A 24,727-nucleotide genomic window follows, 5' to 3' on the forward strand; every position below is an offset into this window, starting at 1 on the left:
ACAAGTCTTAGCAGCCTTGGAAGGTGTTTTTACAGTATAGGTAGAACAGTGTATGTAACCACTATATAGCTGGGTCATTTATTTTGAACCAATGAATGCTTGATCCATCCTCTCTGTAGTGTATGAAATATGTGTATAAACTGCTTCACAGGTTTTGATGTTACCACTTAAAAAAAAAATCTGGAATTTTGAAGCACGCTTTAATTTGGAGACTATTAAACTTATGGAAACTTATTTTGCCATGTTATATTTCAAACATTGACCGATTATTAATCCCAAGCCCTTTAGTGGGCCACATTTTAAAAAAGTTACCAGTATAACTTAAGTCAAGGTGGGGACGGGGGAGGTAAATGTTTTGAACAGATTTATGTTTTTTCACAGGGCACTCCCAGTTTTTGTTTTCTGCTCCTATAAGGCAATCCCAGATATCTTCATCGAATCAAACGTGCTTGTAATAGAGCTTCTTCCTAGGTAAAGTATGCCATATCTTTCTCAGTCTTCAAGCAAAACAATTTCTTGTAAATGGACCTACACGAGGACACGTTGCCATAGAATACGACTTAGCAGAACCTCAGCTTTAACTCTCCGTCCCTACAATGCCTCTTAAGACTTTTGAGTTACTCTTCCTGTCAAGAATTATTGGTAAGAACAGGAGAGAGAGTAAAAAAACCCACTAAGGAACTTTTCTGGGGTGTGGCGCGCTCTGTCTCCGATTCCAATGCCTGTAAGAGGGTCGTATTTCGATGTTGGTCCTAGGTCGCTGCTGATTGTTCCGTCAAAGTTAACAAGAACAACTGAAAGCGAGCTGGATGTTTCTGCTCCCCCTTGGAAGACTAACAGGGCAGCAATTTTGGAAACCGCAGTATTACTATAGATACGCTGTTGACAAATAGATGGCTACCCGCTTTTTTTCCTATCCCTTTCCTCCTGCAGCGATTCTCCATAGTTCGTCAGTCGAACCACGCTGCTTTTGGAAGACTATACAGCAGTTCGCCTGAAGGGGGTATCTTGCACACTCCCCGCCATTGAAGACGCTCTATCCGGTGTCTCAGGCCCGCCTATCATAGCCTCCGCTCTATGATCCAAATTACAACGGCAATTGGCAGAGCCGCGCTGGCCCCGCTCTCTCTCTTGTTCTAGCGCGCAAGAGGTCCGCACGGGGGAGGGATCTTATTATTTCCGGGTCAAGGCGGGGTTGAAATCGCCCCGCTCTCCGCCTCCCCCTCCCAGACCCGCCGAGGCCGCCGCCGCAAGAGCAGCTGCCGCAGCCCCTTCCCGCTGCCCTTGCCCTCCTCCCGCCGCCGCCATCCCACCCGCCCACCCCGGCTCTCTCCTCCTCCTCCCCTCCCCCTGTCCCGCTCCCTCCGCCCGCCCCGGAGACCCACGCATCACCCGCCCTCCCTCCTCCCGCTCCCCCATCCCATCCCCTCCCCCCCGCCCGAACGAGTCAGTGAGCGAGAGAGCGAGCGGACGTGCGAGGCCTGGCCTGGCCAGCTATCCCGCCAGGTAAGGTTTCCTACTGACCCTGGATTAGTGTTGACCCTCCCCCCTCTTTCCAATCCTCGGCCTCGAGTAGTTTCACTTTTCCGTCAGCCCTCTTTCCCAAACCCGGCCTGGTCACTAAGTAAGCTGGGGGATACGCGTGCGGCCTACTGGGGCCTAATCCGGCCCGACTGCGTGTGTGAGGCGCGGTAGGGGGAGGGGCGGCCGCGTTCGTGCGGCCACCTGCGTATTGGAGTGGGGCCCGCGCGATCAGCCCTATGCTGGGGGGGGCGCTGCTGGGGAGGCCGGGGGGGGGGCGCGCGCGCTGTTGCTGCGTCACATTGGGCGGGATCTAGGCCCGGGCCGCGCGAGGGACGGTCGGAGGGAGGGGGGAGGAAGGAGAGAGAGGGAAAGGGAGGGGCGGAGTTTATGCGTTGGGAGGGGAGGGGGGGAAGGCGAGGCGAGGCGAGGCTGACGCTAACGCGCTTGGCTCTGAGTCGGAGAATGGAGGCGGCCCCGCTGGCGGGCGGATCTCTTGGAACAGGCGGAGGGAGCGGGGAAGGGAGCAGCACAGTTGCGTCTTGTGCAATTTCAAAGCGCCTCCCGCCAGCGATACAGCGTCCTCTTTAATGTTAACTCTGATTCTCTTTTAGCCCTTCTCAGGTCGCTTGGGGAGGAAAGTCGCTACACTATAAAGAACTTTGCTTCAAGGATTTTTGTTTTTAAAACCGAGTAGGGTTTAGATTAAAATAAGTGGGATTGTTTCCCCCCCCCCCGCCCCGGACACTGGACTCATTTAGGAGTAGTCAAGCATACTTTTTTTGTATATACTGCTCAAAAAAATAAAGGGAACACAAACGTATAGGATCCTATACGTTTGTGTTCCCTTTATTTTTTTGAGCAGTATATATATATATATATAAATTGAGATTGGTAATACGGAAGGTGGAATAGGCTGAAATATTATGTCTATTAGGCCTTATACTCAAATTTTGCCAGTTTACCCTGTTTTTTTTTTTTTTAAGTAGAGAAGGCAGCCGGATCTCTTAGAATAATAATAAAATTCTCTTGATAGAAACTAAACAATGATTGGAAATTTAATAGAAACTGTTGAGAGATTAAACTATGGGTTAAGGTTTTTAAAATACAATTAATTGTAAACAAAGCAGATTTCCTTTATGAGCATCAGATTTATTAATCCAGTGTGTTAAATTGTTGATGTAGACAAAAATCCTTGTGAGCTACATGAATGACATAAATAAGGATTTGGGAGAGTGTTGCATAATACACATTTAAAGATAAAGAGATTTATGTGCATTTGTGGCAGATAAAAGTGAAATCATGGTCTTTTATTCTATTCATGGTATATTTTTATCCATGCTGTCAGCAAAAAAAAAAATACTTAATCCGATTCTTAATTCTTTACAATGAAAAACAATTTCTGACATGGTCTATTCTTCTATATTCTTAATACTTATTATTTATTTATTTATTTATTTTTGATGTCTTCAAAACTGTGTGGCGTCCTGGCAACTGCCTGAGCTAGTCCTTGCAGTTTTCTTGGCAAGGTTTTTCAAAAGTGATTTGCCTTTGCCTACTTTCTAGGGCTGAGAATGAGTGACTGACCCAAAGTCACCCAGCTGTATTTTGTGCTAAGGTGTGACTATAACTCACTGTCTCCCAATTTCTCGCCTGATGCCTTAATAATACACCACATACACCAAACTGATTCTCTTTAATACTGATATATATCTTGAGCAAGTAATTTTTGACATTAATTAAAAAAAACTGCATGTATTATAACTTCCTGCAGTCCTGAATAGCATAAGAAAAACATTGCACATGCTCAGAAATTATTTAATAGATTCAAGATTGACGTTCTTGGTTCTTAAAGTTGGATATGATATAAAAGGTGATTTAAGCGTTGCATACTGATACAGTTGGTCAACCAGGCTCTACACTGAAGATTTAAATAGTTTTATTTCAATATTGTTAATGCAGAAATTGCCAGAAGAGCTAGTAATTAATGGAGAAAATCTTTGGTTTGTTGTGAAACTGAAAATGACAATTGATCTCTATCTAGTCTATCACAATTGGGAAGGGGGGGTTCTGGGAGTGAATAGAAAATCAAATTGTTCAAGGGGGGGGTCTATTTAGTTCATGGCTTGAGTATTTCAAGCACCAGACTATAATCCATATTTCTGGTAAACATGAACTTTCAATTTACCGAATAGTATCTAAATACTTTGTGAATAAACACATAGGAGATGGAAATTTATCTTAGAGTATCCACTCTTATGAGAAAGCACCTGGAAATCTATAGGTATAGAGGTTACTTTGTCCCATTCTCTCCTGTCAAACTGATGTTACTGTGAGTACATAATGCTAAGACATGTACATTATCTATAATTTGTGAACAGGAAAGGCAATGCAATTCAGGCATTAATCTCAAAGGACTCCAATGAGCTTTGACACATTGCATACTCAACCAAGCTAACGTCCAGAAAGGATTAAAATGGACACAAATTTGCATCTCTTTTTCTTTCCTTCTGGCAATGTTTTAATATTTCTTTTCCATTGCAAATAGCAAAGGGCCGTAATTATTTTTTTCCTTTGCTCAGTTGTGGCAAAGTTACAATATAAAAGGGGAGAAACCCCTACATTTCTTGGTGTACTTCCTCTGAAGCTACATTTTAAAAACTGATGTTTTCAAATAATATATTAAAAACAGTAGAAATGGTTCCAGTGAAGTGGTGGGTGATGAGATGGTATTTTTCTATTACAGTGCGGTTTTTTCTCTCCCAGCGACCAAAGATTTGACCACTGACTAAGCCTGACCTAACTGAACACAACTCAAGATGGACACCGGCGTAATTGAAGGAGGTTTAAATGTCACACTTACCATCCGCCTACTTATGCATGGGAAGGTACTTGCAGCTTTCCATGTTCTTTGTCTTGGCGTAAAACTAGGTCACAGTAAATGCCTTGGAAAACCCAGTTGTCTGATCAGATTAAAACATCTGCTTGCTCTTGGCATGCCATATATTGCTCTCTTAACCCCTAAGAAGGCAAACTAGAATTTAACTGGATTAAATATTTCTTCAAAATGCTGATTTAAATCTTTCTGTACAATTATTTCAATCCGAGCTTTGAGATTATCAAATTAAACTTAAACAATCAAGTTCCTCTTGTTAATTGTAAAAATAAATTTTTTTTGTTTGAAAAATGTAGAACTTATAAGCATGTTTGGGAACTTGTGGTTATGGGCATTTCTTAAATTATTGAAAAATATAACTTTTTATGTTTGCTGTTTCAGGAGGTTGGAAGCATCATTGGGAAGGTATGTGACACAATTTAATTTGTATTTTCTTACATATATTTGAATTGGTAATAGTTTTGACAAGCTTTTTCTTTTCCCCCCCCCCTCTGCATAGAAAGGAGAGTCTGTAAAGAAGATGCGTGAAGAGGTACGTTTCAAAGGATAAAAGTAGGAAAACAAAATGGACTTAATAATTATGGCAATATGGGCCTCCTTAACTAAGCATCATCAGTAATTACGTGGTTGTTCTTGCACTATACCTGTTTTGTTTTAACTGAATGTTGTTTCCAGATAAACATATTTGGAGTAGGAAACTTTATGGGGGAAATGGTGAAGCGAACCATAGGTTAAACCCACAAGGAGACTACACAGTCCAAACCTTAGCTTGCTTACTTAAAAAGGAATCCCAGAAACCTGAGTGCAATACTAAGAAGTGGTGCATTATTGTCTAGCAATTCATTTTTTTTTCTTTTTAGAGTGGTGCACGGATTAACATCTCAGAAGGGAACTGCCCAGAACGGATTATCACTCTTGCTGGACCCACTAATGCCATCTTCAAAGCTTTTGCTATGATTATTGATAAACTGGAAGAGGTGTGTGAATTTAATTAGATGATCCTTGATGGGTTGAGGATATGACCATTATGGTATTTTGAGTAATGAACATGAAGCTGTTTTGAGTAGGTTTAATGCTGGAGATATTTTTTTCTTTGGACCCACAATTTTTATGAAGTATTTTTTTTAAATGATAGATTTTGTTTCTTCTTCAAAAATAATGAATTAGGATCCTAAGCTGAGCAGATTCCCATTATAAGATGATGGTATTATTCAAAAAGAGAAGAAGCCTCAGTTTGATTGCACCTTTCTGACTAACAAATTTAATTAACGGACGTACACTTTTGTGAGCTGCAGCTCACTTCATAAGGTGTAGCACTTATAAATTTTGAGAAAACATGTTAGCTGGAGAAAATGCTATTGGACTTTCCTGATCCTACCGTAGACTAACGGCTCTCATCTTACAATATACTCAAAGGGGGAAAGAAGTTAATTAGTTTCCCCACACAATCCCCTGAGTTCTTAAAAAAAAATATCTGGGCGGCTCTGATATAATATAGATATATGTTTTGAAGAATAGCTTCAATTGCTCTTCAAAGCGTTGCTTCTACTTGGAGAAATCAGAAATGTGACAAATCTGTACTATGGATTTTCAATTTATTACATTTTTATCCTATCACATACATGTATACGTATATAGTTATATATAACTGACAAGAGGCAGCAATCATAGCTAATACTCTGGCCTCCTATTTTTCTCACAATAACAACCCTGTGAAGTGGATTGGGCTAAGAGAATAACAGACCTAAAGTCACCTAGCTATCTTCTATGCTTATCAGCACCTTAAGCCAGCACCTTAACTACTTCATCAAACCGGCTCTCTGAAATTATAGCCACTTGTGAGATTTTCCTCAATTCTGTCACATAAACTGCTCTGGTCTCAATAAAATAGACAAAAAGAGTAATAGTTCTTCGTAAATTTCGGTTGATGCTTCTGCCTGAGCTGCCTCAGAGTATAGAACAGGCTTGCACAACATACGGCCAGTAGCCTTATGGGTCTGCTATTAAAAAAAAGTCAATAAATTTGCTGCTGCAGCAGATGTGCTGCTTAGCACCTCCAGGCCTCTCCAGTACTGCTGCTGCTGCTTTGCTGTAGCTGATTGATTTTATAGCCCGTAGTGATTTTTACTTTGTCAGAGTACCCCTTTTCTGGCTACAAATTGTGCATGCCTGGTACAGAGTGGATTTGCACAAGTTAGAATAACAGTAATAATAAATAAGCTATCTGTCCATTTCTTCCAATGTCAGGATAAATGGAGCGAGCATTTGCTTTTGCTTCCTCTTAAACGGAAATAAATGAGCAGTCTGCTATAGTCCTGCAGTGCCTTTTTCCACCGCAACAGTGGATGGGAACATTTTCATCTCCACCCTGGATACATTTACTCTTAGCTTTGGAATTTTAGCTTGCTTAGCAGAAAACTGCTATAGCTATTGAGTTTAGTTTTTTAGATAGTGCAGGTGTCTATATCATGACTGAAGTTTCACAGATAAAAATATTAGCACAGTAAGCAGGGTTTTGTGTCTGATAACTGATCATTTTTGAGATGGATAGGAAGACTGGCCTGTTATAGAACTGACATTAAGCCTATATTTTCATATTACGAGTTGTTTCCCTATTACAATGTGTGAAGTAAAGATAATTTGCTTGTAATATGCTGAATAAGAACTTGATTCTATATATGTTGGAAGACATTTTGTATTCTTACGTACTGTAAGGAAAAATATGGGAGGAATTTCTTAAGATGGCCCAAGAATCAAAGAGCATGTATTTATCTTAGAAGTTCCCTTGTTAGGAACATTGTTAGTAATCTATTGAGGACATGATGCAGGAGAGTTTAGTTTTTTGAAACAGGAGTTGCAGAGTGTTCCAACAAAGTCTTCAGTTGAAACTTTGCTTATTTGAAGTTTGTTAACCTCTGTTTACAGGATATCAGCAGCTCAATGACTAATAGTACAGCTTCTAGCAGGCCCCCTGTTACTTTAAGACTCGTGGTACCTGCCAGCCAATGTGGTTCTCTTATTGGGAAAGGAGGCTGCAAAATCAAAGAAATAAGAGAGGTGGGTACTCAATTCTGCTAGGATTGTGAGATAGTTTACTCCTTGTTCTGTGGAAAAAATACATTCTTGTTATTTCATCTTTTGCCAAATGCAGTAAACATGAATGTTACTCATTGACTGCACCATTTTGCTTAATATTGTATAGTATATTTATATTTAATGCTCATGAAACTGATACTAGAGGATGGCTGAACCAAGTTCACTAATTTCTTTTTAGAAAGCTACTTTCTCATTCTGTTTATCTCTAGCAATAAGTTGGTGTTAAATAAAATAATAGCTTAACAGAAGAGTTATGCTGACATTCCTCTCACCCCACTACTTTGCTTAAAGAAATTAAGTACATGGCTGTGTAGATTGAAGCCTAGAACTATCGAATCATTGGTTGTAATTTCATTTTATCAGGGTGTTACCCCGGATAAAAATGTAAATGACTTGATTCTAAGAGTTGTAGATATTATCCTTTCAAAACCAGGAAAGTTCTTTTACTTTAGAATTGGGTAATTTAGTAGTAAGTTTTATTCCTACCATTCTGGAAAAGTTATGAATGTGCATGGTTTTCTATTCTTGTGCATCTTTTTGAAGTTGAGTTAGGTCTATAAATAATCTTGTCCCCAACAATTGATGTTGATCTTTGCCAAATTATTTTAACTATAGTATTCATGTATGCCACATTGCAATCATCCTTGCTTAACATCAGGTTAAAATCTACAGCTGCCTAATATTAGTTCAACGCTATTGCTGTATAGAGTATGTCAAAAATAGTAGTGCAGAAAAAAAAGTGGGAATAACTCATTCACTGTTAGAGTCATCCTGGAATACTAATTAGTTTTCAAAAGTGAAAACTTTTTTTAAAAAAATAGGACTCTGAATATTATACTGGAACTGTTCTACAATTTTCCTGCAACAATAACTTCCAATAAATTTGTATCTTTCCTATTAATTACTATCTTTGGAGGGGAAAAAGTATAAGCCATATAAATCATGAAACAAAATACCTGATTTTTTATTTTCAATCTTAAGAGCACAGGGGCTCAGGTCCAAGTGGCAGGAGACATGTTACCCAACTCTACTGAAAGAGCGATCACCATTGCTGGGATTCCACAGTCCATCATCGAGTGTGTCAAACAGATCTGTGTGGTCATGCTGGAGGTAATCTTTATTTTTATAAAGGCTTAACACTTACACATAGTAGAAGGCAGAAGAAGAGCGAAGAGGACAAAGGCATTACCTAGTGGCTAGTTGATTTCTTTATTTTGAGCAGCTGATAAAAAGATTCTCATGCTGTCAGCTGAATTGCTATTTTATTTTTGCTTCATAAAATGCAGCAATAAAGTTTCATGAAGGAGAAAGCACGTATTTCTTTTCTAGTAGCAGGATGACTCGTGTAAACGGTGCTTAAAATGTCATTTAGGCAAAGTGTTTTTAAAGGGATCATAACTGTTAAAAGACCATTTTGATTGGTTCGTTGTCTTGACTAGCCAGAAAGCTGAACTGCCTCTTCAATTATCGCACATACCTCCAGGGGAATGTGAAAAAAATATGCTAAATCAATGCTATGTTTCTCAATAAAAGTTTTTCTTATCATCACAGTTCTATGTCATTTGTCTTCATTTTGTAGAAATATTTTATTTGCTTCTAGATTTCCTATTTGTCCTGTTTTAAACTATAGCATTTCTGAGAGATCCTTGGTGCTCTCTGAGCTTGCTTGTTTCCTTGTGGATGTTTCATTATCCAAATTAGGTAACATTATCAGTGCATGTAGCATTTCTGTTTTTATACTTGTACCTGTTGGAGGAGGTGACTCTTGCCTGAGAACTTATGCCACAAGGAACCTGCTTTCAGGCAGCAAGAGCATTTTTTCTTTTGCAGAAGACTCATGTGACTACTGCTCAGTGACAAATCAAAGAATTGGAGAAGCCATAGATAGAGAGCGAGCTATCTAGTTCAGCCTGTTATTTAAGTATTCTGGCAGACACTCGAGTGTCTCTAAGAAGTCCCTATTGATTAACCATGTTTTCCCTTTGACTCTTTGTAATCTAGTCTCCCCCAAAGGGTGTCACCATCCCCTATCGACCCAAGCCATCCAGTTCTCCTGTCATCTTTGCAGGCGGTCAGGTAAGGCCATTCCTCTTGTTGGGCATGGGTGAGGGCAAAACAGCAGTAGCCTACCAAGCTTCAACACTGCCAGCACACATCAAACTACTCTGCATGCTTATCACCTGTGCTGCCCATCTGGCCAGCACAGTGCTATCTCTGCTGCTTTGGTTTTGTTCTTTGGAGGCTGCTCTCAAATGTTCACAAAACTCTGGTCTCTTTGGGAAATCAACGTAGTCAGCACTGTGGTTTGCAGGATTTTGTTGGCATTTATTATCCAATCCGAGCATAAGACTGTTTGCAATCTCTTTTCCCCCGGCCCCTCAATTTTGAGTCAACGTTCGAATTAGTGATTATTAATAGACTTATTAATTCTGCAGAACCATAGTTCAAAAGCAGCAGGGGCTGAATTCAAGTGGGCGGACATTGGGAGAGTTGTGTCCTAGAGGGCTGAGAAAGCGAGGAGGAGATGCTGGTTGATGCCACCGTACCTTTGAGCTCAAATTCGGGAATATCTGGGAAATTACTTCTTTTTTTAAAACTTTTTTCATCCTTTTAAAAGGAATCGAGTGCCACTTTCTTTTTAATTGCATATGAAGGAGTAGCTGTGGCTAGTTTAAAAAATACATCAAATGATTTGGGGGTACAATGATTTTATTCTGCTTTCAAGCACACAGGAATATGAGGCACAAATATGTTCATTTTCTGATAAATTGTTATGGCCAGTGCAGGACTTCAGTCTCTCAGCTGGCTGGAATCCTATGACTAGTTAAGCATTTTCAGTGACATTCACTTGGCGGACTGCAAGTGGTCAGATATTTTAGCTGGACTTGAAGATCCTTCCGATCATTTTAGATAGATTTGGTTTGAGGTTGAAGCATGCACTTTGGAAAAGCGGGTCTCTCAGAATTGTGTGTCCCCGGAAAGGCTCTTGAGTATGTGGAGTTGGGACATATTTAAGCACAGTGCCTCAAGGCCTACTTTTAAGCTTACTTTTTTTTTTAAAGGGCTGCATTAAATTTCAGATGGTTCAGAGAAGGATTGGGTGAAGTGGACTAAGAGATTGTCAAGATAAGCAGTGATGGCACTGGGAAGTAGATTTCAGTCAGCAGCAGAAATTTAGAGGCAGCAGCTGGACAGGCCTGGCTGCAGCGTACCCCAGTGCTTATACATTCACATGCTACTTACATTGGGATATCTTGCTGGGGGAAAGGTGCTGTCGTGATCTTGTTCTTGCCTCAATCCCTCCCTCCCTCTTTCTTCCTTGCCCCATTCATATTACCTACCTTCCAGAAGCTCTTGACAGCTTGCTAAGCAATTAATTGGCAGTGCAAAGGCACTTGGGAGGTTACTGAAGATACTTGAAGTAGGTCACTTGCATCCTAGAAAGTTGATCTTGTGGCAGAGTAGGCCTGTTAATGTCATTAGAATAAAACACTTTGTATTCATGTAACCCCCCCTCCCTCTGTCCCTGAAGAAGGTAGTTGGGGTTTGCACTCAGGGAAATCTCACATTGTCTTTGCTACTGAGTAAGAGTCAAGAGTAAGCCAGCATCTGCCTAGTAGAGGTTAACCCTTGATCAGAGTAAGTTTTATGTGACTTTGGTGTTAGCAAAAGGTTTCGGATTGACAGCCCTGGAGACTGAAGTCCTCTATTTATCCACAGGACAGGTACAGCAGCGGCAGTGCAAGCTACCCCCACACCGCCCCATCAATGTGCCTCAACTCTGACCTGGAGGGACCACCTCAAGAGGTGAGAGGGGAGTTCAGTCTCCATGGCCCATTCAATCCTTGGCCTCTTTGAGACTGCCAACAAGGGTGGCAAGATTGGTGGTGGCGGCTTGTGCTGTGAACTCCTGTTCATTGGGAATTGGATTAAGGCCACCGAAGAGTATCTGGCAGGCCGGTAGGCAGACCTGCAGGTGGTAACTGCTTGACCAATTCCAACCAGGGCCATATTTCTCCCCCACGCCCTACCAGCGAGAGATAAGTTCTTCCAAAGCTTCACTTAGTGTTAAGCGAGTCCTCACACAGTGACTGCCTTGCTGGGTTGCTTCAGTAGGGTTATTCCTAGAATCATCGTGTTTGGCTGGCTGCTGCTTTCTCCTTATTCTTCCAGATGTATTTCTGCCATCCAGTGCCTGACTGTAGTAGTCCACTATAGAATTTTAAAAGAGTATGGAGTGGGATGGGGATGAACACCCAGCTGGTTCCTTTTAGCCGTTAAAACAGTTGGAGGTATAGGAAGTAATTAAGCTTCCCTTTGAGTCTAGAATGCAGAATGCGTAGGGCAGGAGGGCTTATATCACAGTCTAGTCCTCTGCTAAACAACCATTCTTCACCAACAACCAGCTGTTAATACTAATCATTTTTATGGTGGGCAACACTTTCCCTTCAAACACTATATACACCTAGCAAAAACAAGGAGCCCCTTTAAGAGACCTGTTTTCAGGCTCCCCACCAACAATTCTCCCCTCAGCTTTCTGGCTTCCTGGCTAGTTGAACTCTTATCTGTCACTGGGTGGCTGTCCAATGGTTTTTAATAGGACTGTTTTCCTCCTTTTTGTAGGCCTATACCATTCAAGGACAGTATGCCATTCCACAGCCAGATGTAAGTTTTGTTTACACTTCTTGTCTTGAAATCACCCACTTCTCCCTCCAAAATTTCTCCGTGCTTTCTCAACAAGCCACTTTAGAAGTCTGTTTTAATTTGAAATCACAATCCAACCTAAAATGAGCCTCAAATTTTGTTCAGCAGTTCTTTATGTAATCAACCGTAAACCTCTCCTCCTTTTTCTGTGTCCTGTGACACACACTTCCCCAGCAAAACTTGGTACTCTATCCAAGTTCCAGTCTCTGTCCCACCATTTGATATCAGATCCCACAAACAAACAAAACAAAACTCCATGGTATACTGTCATTGTGGTTCTTAGTAAATGGCATAGGGCATTGGGTGTAGTGCACTTCCTGGTGGTGGAGGGGAAGCTAGCCTCAGACTTGAGCTTTCATCTCTAAACATGATGGCCAGCACATCATGTAGTCACTACAGGTGTCGTTACAAGGTGACGGGCTTTTGCTTGGGATGCCTTTTCTTGGCACACTTTCTGCTAATAATAAAACCACTAGGTGTCTTCACTTGATGTGAAAGGACTCCCCCCCCCACTGTCCTTTACTAATACCTTCTGGTGTGTGAGATAGTTGTAGTACTTCTCATGGAAGGGCACATAGGAATTGATCTCTGCTCATAGCAGGCTTAGAGAAGAAAGGGTGGGGCTGGGATGAGTTAGTCTAAGACCAAGAGCTAGTAATTTGCACTGTTTAAGATTGGGGAGAGCATCTGACTCCATTCTGGTCACTCATGATATACCTCTCCCCTCCAAACGCTTGACAGAGTCCTGCATGGTGTGGTCCCAAGCACCACTGCAAATCAGTCTCTGTGTTATTTTGCCTGTTTGTGCTTTGTCTCCTGGTGTTTGTCACAATTCACTGCAGATGCCTTCTGTTGAGCCAGGGGTTTTTGAGATGGGTGTTGGCTTCACACCCCATGGTGCTTTTCTACTGTCTGTACCCATCTCTGCTCAGGGAAGCGCTTGCTCCTCAATCCAGTTTTTCTCCTGAACTCCCCTATCCCAAGGGGGGGGCAGCACCTCATGCTCAGCTTGCAGGGTCTGTTTTTCTTTAAACTGTGCTAAACAAGTAAGTGCAAAATTCCTAATATCCATCTTTCTCTCTCTCTTTCTAGCTGACCAAGCTGCATCAGTTGGCAATGCAACAGTCACACTTTCCAATGTCTCATGGCAACACTGGATTCAGTGGTATGAAAATGTTGTTCTTTATTACATAAGCTAGCAGTCCAAGAATCTCCACTTAACCTTTTAAAATGATCGCCTTAAGCTCATTCTTTCACTTAAAAAAAAAAAAGACCCAGAGGTACCAATCTTGAAAAACAGTTGACTGTTACTGTCCTCAAGAACAAAAACATTGTGTTGATTTTAAAGAGAATGTTGATGCTGCTTCCTCCTCTTTTGGCCCTTTCAATAACATTGCCAGTTGCATCTTGCCTTCCAATTACTATGGTAGAAATAGTTGTGCCAAGTTGTATAAAAGTTTGCCTTGTTGCTGAAAGTCTGATAGGACTTCGGCTAGGACCACCAAACTTACTGTCCCTTGTATTTTGACAGGCGTTGAATCCAGCTCTCCAGATGTGAAAGGCTATTGGGGTAATGACTGAAAAAAAAACTAGTTACTCTGTTGTGTATGTTCATAACGGTAGGGGAGACTTTCCCAGTTACCAAATTCTGCTAACTGCATTATAGTGCAGGGGGGAAAGCCTCCAGCACATGATACAGGTGCAAAATCATATTTGATCATTTTTTTCCTTCTGTAAAATAAAGGCGTGCTGGAACCTATATTGGAGAGCAGATAATAGTATGAATAAGTTTATTCTCTTTTCACGAGCTGTTTGCTAGCAAAGATAGCAGGGCAGCTACAAATATCCACACAATTATATTGAGTCAATAAACATAAAAATGGCATTATATACAAGCTTCTTGAACAGTACAGATGGCACTGCTGTTTGTTTATTTGCTCAGGCTTCTGTGCAGTTCCAGTCAAAAACAACTGAGATATGGCCTCTGTCCAATTATATAAAGTAAAAACCACAATAACAAGATAAAGTGAATAATAACAGGCCACAATACAAAATACAGCACCAAGATTGCAACCACTTAAGAGGTGCCCTCATGGATCATTCGCCAGTCCCTTTGAAGAAGGCGGAACTTAATGGCCTTCCAGAATCCTAGCAGCATTCTGATAAGGAGTATGGTATTCCAGAGAAGGGATTCGGTGACGGAAAAGGCCTACATCCATGGGCCCTGGGGACAATAGTCCATCAGGTCCCAAAGAAGCCCTCTTTTCCTTATCAGATGGGTAGATATCAGAGGAAGTAAGAAGTCTCTTTTGAGAGTGTTTGTGCCATGAGGCAGCAATAATTTCATGTACAACTAAAATGTATGCTGATGAACATGAGTGTTTGCTTTGGGTCTGTATTTATTACAACTTGTTGGAAAGTATATAAAGGATAATAATTGGTTTTTTCGTTGTTTGTTCATAGGAAGAGATGGTATTACTACTTTGGTTTGCTCTATCTAGCCAAGTACAAACATTCATTCTTGTCTCTTTTATAATCAGAGTTTACAGAGGGGGGGGGGGCTTAAGTTTAACGTTTTGTTCATCCTCTGCTTGAACACTTCAATATTGTAATTTTTTCAGCAGCAAATGATAGCCTGATTGCTCTGGCATTTCAGTTTTGTGCTGTGCTGATTGTCTCAACTTTAAACTTGTTTTGATCTCTTTCTATATGTTAGCAGGTTTGGATGCATCAGCTCAGACTACTTCTCATGAACTCACCATTCCAAATGATGTAAGTATTTTTCAAACATGCCCACTTGGGATAAACCTCTCTTATTCTGGATTGTCGTGAGATACTGTTTCAGAAATTCCATTTCAGGGAAATTATGATTGGGCTATAATCTAGATAGCTGTTCTATTTTAAGTTTAGGGCATAGTTAGAGTTGGGAAGTAGGCATTTAAATTACATATCCTTGACTTAACAGCCACAATGGGGCCAGAATATCCATTGCTGAGCCATGTCCAATTTTACAACAATTTTTTATTTTTTTTGCCACAGTGGTTAAATGAATCACTGCAGTGGTTTAAGTGAATCTGGCTTCCCCCATTGACTTTGCTTGTTGGAAGCTGGCTGGGAAGGTTGCAAGTGGCGATCACGTGACTTCAGGATGCCTGCAACCATCGTGAATACCTGCTGGTTGCCAAGCAACTGAATTTTGATCATGTAATAATTGTGATGCTACAAGGGTCATAAATATGAGGACTTTTTCAGTACGATTGTAATCTCAAACAGTCTCTAAAGGAATGCTTTTAAGTCAAGGGCTACCTGTACATGAGTGATGACACCAAAGCGTCTAAGTCTAAGAGTCTTTAAGGCGTCTCTTAAGATTACGATCCTGTAACTGAAAAGGAAAGGAACAATTACGCTTTCTCTTTGTAGTCCTTTAAAACAAGCACTGCAACTTAGAATATTAAGAACATTCTTTACAGATTAAAATGTGGATTAATGATTAGTTTGAAGGGCATTAACAATGTCCTTCTGAGAAGAAGCCTTTAGCGTACAAAAATACTGAGAACTGTGTCCCATCTCAAAATTAATGCAGCTGAGAACCTTTCAAAAGAATATGGATCATGCGCACCAAATGCTGAGCTGTTTACCTTGCAGTTTGACTATTAACATTCCAGAGTGCCATTAAACAGCAAATGTTGAGTATGTGCTGCATTGAAAGACTTGCTTTAAGTCCCAATACATTTATGTTTTGCTTACTCAAGTTAACTGAACCTCTTGTAGTGACATTTTTTTGTTTTATAAAGCAGGTGCTATAACCCATGAATAATGTTGATATATGGCCCAATTTGATAGAAGGTGGACTTTCTCCCCAATTGCCATAATTTTACTTTACGTTATAGAGCATATAATGGTGCAAAACAGATATAAAATTGACAGCATTTACTCTCGCTCTGCCAAGAGTGAAATGACAATTACAGATTTTAAACTGCTTTTCCTAAGGAAAGTTACGATTCTTTGGTAATATGGGAATACTGTGCCCACTGTAAAAGATAAAGTTGTTTGTCTAATTAGGTTAATACTACAGGACAATCTTGTTCATTTGAATTCACGTATGCTTAATATGCCCATTGAAAAATCAATTTAAGAAAAGGTCTTTTAACAATAGTGAAGCTTCGTGATAGAGAACAGCATTTACATAGTTTCTAGACATCAGCCTCACCCAAGGCTGGAAGGAAAACAACAGTACAAAAGCATATTTTTGACATTTCTGACTGCAGTTTGATTAAGACTTTATTTTCTTTGTTTCTTAGCTGATTGGCTGTATCATTGGGCGTCAAGGCGCCAAGATCAATGAGATTCGCCAGATGTCTGGGGCGCAGATCAAAATTGCCAATCCAGTGGAAGGATCTACTGACAGGCAGGTTACTATAACTGGATCTGCAGCCAGCATTAGCCTGGCTCAATATCTAATTAATGTCAGGTAAGTTTTTAGCATGTTGCTTATTAATGCATGTCTTAGATGATAAAAGAAACATAATTTTTTTTATAAAAAAAAAAACCTTTTAAAAAGATGAAAAGTTCCCAATTAACCCTCTTCTCCCCCCACTCCCTGTGCAGAAGTAGTGCAAAACTTGCTGTTTGGTGCACAGGAGCTACCTCATCTTTGCAGATGTATGGGCTAAGGTTGGGAAGGTATTGAAGTTCTTGTAGGTGAAGGAGAGAAATAAGACATGCAATACACCCTTCACTGCACTCTAGACCTTGGGCTTTCTTCTTTTTAAAGGCAAACTAAACTTGGAATCATATTGCTTTTTCAAAAAGGTGCTTAGTTGGGTACCTAAATGAATATATTATGTCTTTTATCAAGAAAAAGGTAGGGGTAGTTTGCCCCAGGAATGTGACTTTGTCTACTGTCACTGCTCCTGCAGTTAGTTCCAAATATGCTTTTGCTTGCAGTGAAGTTCAATAATGGCTGCAGTTGGGCTCTGCAGCAAGCAGTGGCAGCTTCTGGGACTCAGGTCTTACAATCCCCAACTGGCAAGTAGCCTTTACCACACAATCTTGTGAGGCAAAATCCAAATTATCAGCTTAATGGAAAGTAATAGCTTCAGTAATTAAAACTCCATACCCAAACAGCTGGTATTCTATGTCTTGCCATCTAGGCTATGACTGAAATATCCATTGTAAGAACGTAAGCTAATGTTAAGAATCTACAGTTTAGTTTCAGGGCTGCTACAGAATAGCAAACAAATATATTCCAGATGTGAAGTTGCTGACGTTTTTAAAACTACCCAAAAGTCTCAATGTCTTTGAACAGAAGTGGCCATTTTGGGATGCCCAGGAAACTCTTGTTTCAGTTTAGTAGCTAAATGTTAACATAGGATCCACCGTTGGAGTGAATATTTTTTTCACTCATTACTATGAAACCTTCTAAACTTCTTCTCATTAAAGGCTCTCGTGCTCTCCCCCAATTAAATTTCTGCCAGAACTGTAATGTAATGTGGTGGTGGTGGTGATGCTAGCAACTGCAAAAATACGTTTTCTTAAGTGGCTTAATGACACTTGCAAATGGCAGCGTGGAATCAAAGGGATAATAATGCCTTCAAACTGAACTCAGGGACTTGGAATGTTTTGACATAGTGCTTAAAAAGAAATACTGTATGGGAAATAACTAGAAATAAAGTGCTACATATATAATTACGATCCTTAACAGTTGCCCTCTAAATTGTGTGTCTTATTTTGAGTTGCTCAGCCTGTTTGCAAAATGTATTCGTTTTGGCTGATCTGGTATTAAGTCCAGTTGCCTCGTGAAAAAGCATCTTTCAGAAAATTACGACCTGGATGATGGAGAATCTCCATAGACATTTGCCTCTCTTAACCAATGAAGTGTCTCAATTTATCAATAAAGAATGAATTCTATTGGTAGAGTAAGGGAAAGAAAACACATCCAGAACATAAGCTGCAATTCTGGATGAAATTAAACTTGTGAATCCTGTTTTCTAGGGAAGCACAAAGTTGCTTTAAGGCCTAAATGAGTAACATGGTTTAAAATGTCAGAGCAGCCTACAATGCATGGAGCTATTTCTGACAAAAATAAAATAAGCCCTCCCATTGGAGTTTGATTTTCTGAAATCCATTGTTTTAAACGGCCTCTCCAAAATAAGTGATTTTCTTTTAATTAATATGGAGAAAACTTAATACTGAATTCCTGGAGTTCAGTTAAGACTTCCCAGTTGGTATAGCACCATTTCATAGAACTCAGCGCAGTGTTAATGTTGGTTTTGCTACTTCAGAGAGATACTTGAATACTGCAGTCGGTATTAAATATGAAGTAACAATTGGGACGGGAAGAAAAAGAGAAGAATGCTGGAAGATCTTTTGTGACTAAACACTGACCACATTGCTTAATAGTTTTCTGTACGTTCAAAGGGTGGTATGTGGTTTAGTATTAAATAACAAAATGGCCACTTCTGAAGTCAATCTAGGTTGGAATTATTCCTAATGGGATTAGGGCTTGGGACCTTGGTACATCTAGAGAATGTTGAGATTCCCTGGCAGCCAGCATTCTCTCCCCATCCCATCTTTCTTCTGGCTATGCTATTTCCAAACCTTTCCAGACTAGGTTCATGCTATTTAAGCTGTTTTGTGTCCTGTGCTTTTTGTGTGGTGTTCCCATCCACCCACCCGTATTTTTGTTCCTTTTTTCCTCTGTTACAGTTTAGAAAGCGCTAAACCCTCCTCCCAGGCAGCCTCCGTCACGATCCCCGACCACCTCAGCATCAACCTCTCTCAACCCTCCACCCCTTCTTCTTCTTCCTCCTCCACCACCACCCCCTCGCTTGCGACAGCGGGGGTCTCCGACGCACCCTCCAGCCTCCCCAACCCTCTTCCGACCGCCCCCTGTGTCTCCAGTCTGCTTGGCATGAAACCCGTCCCTCTCCTGGCTCTAAATGTTGTGTCTGCTGCTAAGGGTGCCTCCACCACCTCAGCTGTGCCATGTGTTACTAACAAACTGAAAACGGAAAAACAGAGATTCTCTCCCTACTGAGAGTCTGCTTGTGGCCTTAGAGGAACAGCAGATTGTTTTTCAGCAATGGGGAATCCTGTAGAGGAGACTTGGAAGAGATTTTTTTTTTTTTTAAACTTCACAACAAAAATGAGCTTGTGATTCTTTAGAATGGAGTTCCTTTTTGCTGCCGATCTCCACTAGTTCAAAGACAATTGAGCAAGTGTATTAATCCGTTTTGGAGTCCAGTAGTAATCTTGATTATTATATAGCTTGTAGCTGTTGCTTTAGTAGATTTTGTTTGCATTGTTACATGAAAAAAAGGTGGGTGGGCGAGGGTTGGGTGGGTATGGAATTCTAGCATTTGTTAATAAAACTATTCATTTTGTGATACCTTGGTTTAAGCTGTTACAAAGAGGCTACTTTGGTCAAACCTGTCTCAATGTCTGTCTTGTAATAAAGCTATCACAGTGAGAATGTGCACAGATGTGCCTGAATTGGATCCAGATTATATAACTGCAAGCTGGTGGATATCACGTTGCACACCCAGGCTAAAAGTCTAAATAGATGTCAGTTATTGTCCTTAGAATAGTTTTCCTCAACCTGATAGGCCCCCCCCCCCATTGACCAAAATCTCAGTCATCCCTGTCTGCTGCTGTATTGTCTTGGGGTAGATGGAAATTTTAATAGAAAATATATCTCACACTAGAAAAGGCTTTCCTGGAGTGAAATGAAATGTTTAAATTCTGTGCTTGGGAAGCTGTAACCGTTCAGTATACAATTGCGAAGCTGCCAACTGAAGGCAGGGAGTAAGCCTTGCACACTGTGCTTCCATTCAGGCTATGGTTTATCCATGACAATTCCTAGCTAGCATGGATACATTCAACTGCTTGGTGGAAATGTGACACATTTCTTTGAGCATACAGTATGTCCTAATAGTTTTCTAGAGATTGCCCTAGGTCTCTGAAAAACGGCAAGTGCTTCAGATGCCTGGCTTTCTCCACATCCAGTACTATGTTATCACTAAGGAGATAAAGAGATCTTGGATCAGCAAGCATACTGTAAACAGCTTTAATAGTGCTGCAAGTCCAGCCTACTTTTGCTATATATTCTAAAAGTGAAATAAAAGAACTAATCCTCAAGTTGATAGATGAGTAGCCCAGAGCTATAGTTTAAAAATCTCATTATTATTATTATTGATGAAAATATTAGCTTGTGTATAGTCTCTTTTAAAAGATGCTCCTTAGGCTATGTGGTTTGTCTTGAAAGCGAGTCTTCTGCCAAAGCTAGCCAGTTGGCTTCTCTTGTCCCAACAACCTCTTCTAGTTTTAAAGACCAGGTAGTCACCTGTTTCCCACTAATAACGGCTTTTTGGAAACAGAAGGCAGACAAATAGGATAATGTAATAAAAAGCAGCACTCTTGTGTTTATCCTGGTGCTTGTATTATTTCCCCATCTGAATCAGAATAACTTGATCTTTAGCCTGGGATTGCTGCATGAACATTGCAGTTCTTCCCCCCCCCCCCAAAAAGGGAGTGTTTATTAATTTTCAAAGAGTCGAGGTAACACTGAATAAGAAAGGTAACTGTTAAAAATGATAAGAATTGTGTGCTTATCTTTTGTATTAAAATTGGAACAAGTTTGAAATGGTAATTAGATTATGGGCTATATAATTTTGGACTTTGCATTCAGGGATGTGGAGGGTCTAATCTGATCCTATTGTGAGTTATTGTGAGGGATGAGATGGCCATTAACTGGCTGACTTATGCAGTTCTGTCAAATCTTTTTTCTTTTAATAGTAGGAGTCTTTTTTAGTAATTGTTTCTGCAGTTTGACTTTCACAATTGTAACTTTTTTTAAAAAAAATCTGTTCTGCTGTAGTGTAATCACATCAAGTAAAAATTGTCCACTCTTAACCAAGCTTATGGATTGGCCGTCTGTTTCATAGTGTCTTGTAGAGACTGACTTTGTGACCAATGAGATGGTGATGTGTTGTCCAGAAGCTATTTGTTATATTGCACAAACACTAGTTCTCAATAATAACCACATAAAATTCACAGTATTGGGAAATAGATATCCGTACTTGACTTCTAAATATATATATATCTGCATTTGACTTCATTTTTTTTAAAAAAATGAAGATTACATCCATATCCACCTTTACAACTTTTCCAATCTTTAATGCTATTAGTTTTATGATGCGGCAGGAAAATAATGTTCCTCTGTCAAATTATATTAAGGCAGACACACATTGTGTGCAAAAATTACAGATTTTAAAATATTTGGCTTCATTTATAGTGGGGAAAAATCAGTAGCAGGTCTTTTTTCTGGGTTTGGGTTATGACCCCAAAGTTGCTTATTTCACAGAAATTACAAGATGACTACCTATAGAATCTTAATTCTTTATAACCTGTTATTCCTAGGTTATGACTTGTTCATAGTAGTGATTTATCAAATTCAATTTGATTTGAATTTGTCTCAACTTTTTGGGATGTGGAATCATACTCGTGTCTGCAAGGTACAGCTACACAATGAGGGCCAAGTAGCAGAGGCTATTTGAGGTTCATTTTTCAATATTTCAAGTTCACACATAAATCACCTGTTCTATATCTTGAAGGTCAGAGCACACAAACAAGAGGAGATTGGCTGTTTTTCAACACACCATAGCAAAACCCACCCTTGTCCCCAGTCCTTTACAATATAGGAGTCAAGAAAAAGTGATTGCTCTTATCACTGTGCTAAAAAAAAGCCACACTGTATTAATGCATAAGCCATTAATGGTGGTGTGCAATGAGCACTTAACTTTTTAGAAAAGAGAAGAAAGAAATTCCCAGTGCTTGTGCCAGAATATATTTTGGGGTGGGTAAAAAAGGGTAAACCAGCTGAGCTCAGATGTGACACTCTTCTTTTTCATTTTGTGAGATAGCCTTCCCCCATGATTATACTTCAGGAATTTGTACTTCCGTAGATCAGCTTAGGAAGGCTGCTCTGTAAAAACAACACAAAAATAACTTGGATGTACTCAAACCTCTTCCTGTATTTAGTTAGCACGAGCCATTCTTTGCCCTTGTTTCAGTGGATCTTACTTGGAATTCTATTTTTTGCTGGATTATCCTTTTATGTGGTCAGACCAGCCATCTCCAACCTTGGTATCCTTCAAATGCATGAATCTCAGCTACCAAGAAGTCTTAACTGTTACTGTAGGGAAAACTGCCTTGGGCCATTCTATTAATAAAGGACTGGGAATTTCCAGCTATTCAGTAGTATATACAGAGTCTTAATGTTATCATTCTGGCCTGATTTGTGGCAAAGACCCATGCAGCTGAGCCTTACCCGCTTGGGTTGCCTAACCCTTGTCCTGTTGATTTGGGTGCAGCTTGTCAGTGAGTCTTTCAGTCAGTAAGTTAGTCTTCGTTAGAGAATCTCCTTCCTAAAAGGTAAGTTTGTATAGCATGGCTTCTGCTTAAATATAACAGACCTCAGGCCCTAGATTTCAAGTGGTTGAAGACTAATGTTTTTTTTTTCTTTTGTAATAAAATAGTTTCATGGGCATTCAGGTTTTTTTAATGTAACTTTACTAGTAAAATCTCTCTATGTGTGTATATATATATAAATGGGCTTCTGATTTAAGGGCTTCTGATTTTTACAAGCAAAGAACAATTTAATTTAGAATAATTTATATTTTTTTTAACAGCAGGGGAAAAAAAACTTGCTGTAAACATCAGACAGCTGTAAAAGTTGTGTAATTTTGTTTGAATTGTATAACATTTAATAGTTTGAAAAACGAGCCTGGTGAAGAACAAAAAATTTCTCATAGGGGCTTCTAAATCAAAACCATTTCTGACAGCTTTTGATGATTTGACTTGTTCAATCTGATCTTGCCTAAATACCTGAACATGCCTAAACTAAGCATTATAGACAATAACCAGGAGACCATGAGTTCTAGTCCCAGCTTAGGCATGAAAGCTGGCTGGGTGACCCTGGCCCAGTCCCTCTCCCTCAGCCCAACTTGCCTCACAGGATTGTGGCAGAATAGGTGAGAGGATTAGGTATGTTTGCTGCCTTGATTTATTTATAAAAATAATAAAGGCAGGATAAAAAAACGAGCTAAAAATTGGCAACTGAGTCACAGTTTAATGGCAGTATGTTTGCATGTGCTAATAGCAGAAGATACTACTATGCCTGCTTCTAAAAAAACTGGTGAGCCTGAATTCTGGTGACTGTTTTGGCTAGTATGCACACGTGCAGAAGGTGCTGAATATTTAAGACTTACTGGAAGCCATGCTTGATACGGGGATGAATGTATAAAAGCTGCAGTAAAGCCTGACTGACTTTCCTTTTGGGTATCTTAAGTGAACTACAAGGTATTCAAGGTTGATATATGCGTGTTTGTAGCTGCTTCTGTATTAAGTACCATATGCTAAATACAGCTTTTCTATAAACAGCATACTTTTTATGGTTATGTTATAAAGTGGAATTTGGACATGTGTCAAAATCTGGTTCTTAAGTTTGTCTACGTTTGTTAAAAGTTACTTTAACTTTTGTTTCCATCATAGGCTTTCTTCGGAGACTGGTGGAATGGGAAGCAGCTAGGACAATGCCACCACCTCACTCATTACCCCTTTCTGCCGTTCATCCCCATGATCCATCTGTGTAGTTTTTGAGCAGTCAGCAATTCCAGGTTTTAACTAGTTTGTAAATTTTCAGTTCTACATGCTTTACCCATCCATTCATGATTTTTTTTAATTGCAGCATTTTAATTCCTTTTCTCTGTTCAGCTGTTAAAATGCTGATTCATATTTTAGTTTAAGCTTCTTCCCCTTTCTTGGCTCATGAAGTTTTTCTGTTATGTCATGAAATGTAAGAGTGGAATTAATACATTTCAGTTTAGTTCTGTAATGTCAGAAATTTTTCAAAAAAATAAAAAGATGGACTGGAGTTTTTTTCCTTGTGAATAGAAATGTGTGGTGGTCTTGAGTCTTTATCGCTGGTCTTTATTATTTCTTTGGACTTCTGAATAGCACGTCAGAAAAGCACCTTAGTATGGATTGCCAAGTTGTGGCCTTCATGAGTGAGGGAGAGGAATGCTGTAACCAGAAAAAAGAATAATTTTTCCCATATTGAGAGGTGAATTGGGAGGAGGCAGTTGGTCTTCAAATGCAGACAGCTATGCTGCAGGTTAGAGTTAGGGTTAAACCTAAATAATGGTTAACCCTTCTGTGATTTGAGAGGATTGCAGGCAGTCCTTGACTTACAACGACAATGGAGCCCAAAATTTCCATTGCTAAGCAAGACGGTTGTTTAAGTTGTGCCACATTTTACAACCTTTTTCGCCACAATTATTAAGCCAATCACCGTACTTGTTGAGCGAATCATTTGGTTAAATGAATCTTTTTTCCTCCATTGAATTTTGCTTTTTGGAAGCCAGCTGGGAAAGGTTACAAATGGTGATCCCACGATCCCCGGGACAGTGCAGCTTTCATAAATACATGCCAGTTGTCACGCGTCTGAAT

General features: G+C 39.9%; 1 protein-coding gene across 17 annotated transcripts; it reads left to right on the top strand.

The window, feature by feature from the left end:
• The first annotated feature begins 1,349 nt into the window (after positions 1–1,349).
• Positions 1,350–24,175, top strand: PCBP2 (poly(rC) binding protein 2). 17 transcript variants are annotated; one of them, XM_039347789.1, is made up of 15 exons: positions 1,350–1,506; positions 4,268–4,409; positions 4,799–4,822; positions 4,917–4,949; positions 5,278–5,394; positions 7,343–7,474; positions 8,495–8,623; positions 9,515–9,589; positions 11,234–11,320; positions 12,137–12,178; positions 13,310–13,382; positions 13,749–13,787; positions 14,934–14,989; positions 16,519–16,688; positions 18,926–19,365. In XM_039347789.1, the coding sequence occupies exons 2-15, from the start codon at positions 4,341–4,343 to the stop codon at positions 19,254–19,256; spliced, it is 1,377 nt and encodes a 458-aa protein (XP_039203723.1). In that variant the 5' UTR covers positions 1,350–1,506; positions 4,268–4,340; the 3' UTR covers positions 19,257–19,365. The 17 variants fall into 17 exon arrangements, with proteins under 17 accessions (XP_039203723.1, XP_039203706.1, XP_039203708.1 ...); XM_039347772.1 differs by lacking the exon at positions 18,926–19,365 and adding an exon at positions 23,771–24,175 and having other exon boundaries at positions 1,351–1,506; XM_039347774.1 differs by lacking the exon at positions 18,926–19,365 and adding an exon at positions 23,771–24,175 and having other exon boundaries at positions 1,351–1,506; positions 14,937–14,989.
• Positions 24,176–24,727: the final 552 nt, after the last annotated feature.

Source organism: Crotalus tigris, unplaced genomic scaffold (assembly GCF_016545835.1).
Source record: "Crotalus tigris isolate CLP2741 ecotype Arizona unplaced genomic scaffold, ASM1654583v1 scf7180000018101.4720394464:4744507, whole genome shotgun sequence".
Taxonomy (NCBI): Eukaryota; Metazoa; Chordata; class Lepidosauria; order Squamata; family Viperidae; genus Crotalus; species Crotalus tigris.

What these genes read in the sequence shown, in the direction of transcription:
- PCBP2 (XM_039347789.1), top strand. Translation starts at nt 4,341, where the DNA reads ATGGACACCGGCGTAATTGAAGGAGGTTTAAATGTCACACTTACCATC. An exon ending in TAAAGAAGATGCGTGAAGAG is followed by an intron (nt 4,950 to 5,277) that starts GTACGTTTCAAA and finishes TTTTCTTTTTAG; the next exon opens with AGTGGTGCACGGATTAACAT. An exon ending in TTATTGATAAACTGGAAGAG is followed by an intron (nt 5,395 to 7,342) that starts GTGTGTGAATTT and finishes CTCTGTTTACAG; the next exon opens with GATATCAGCAGCTCAATGAC.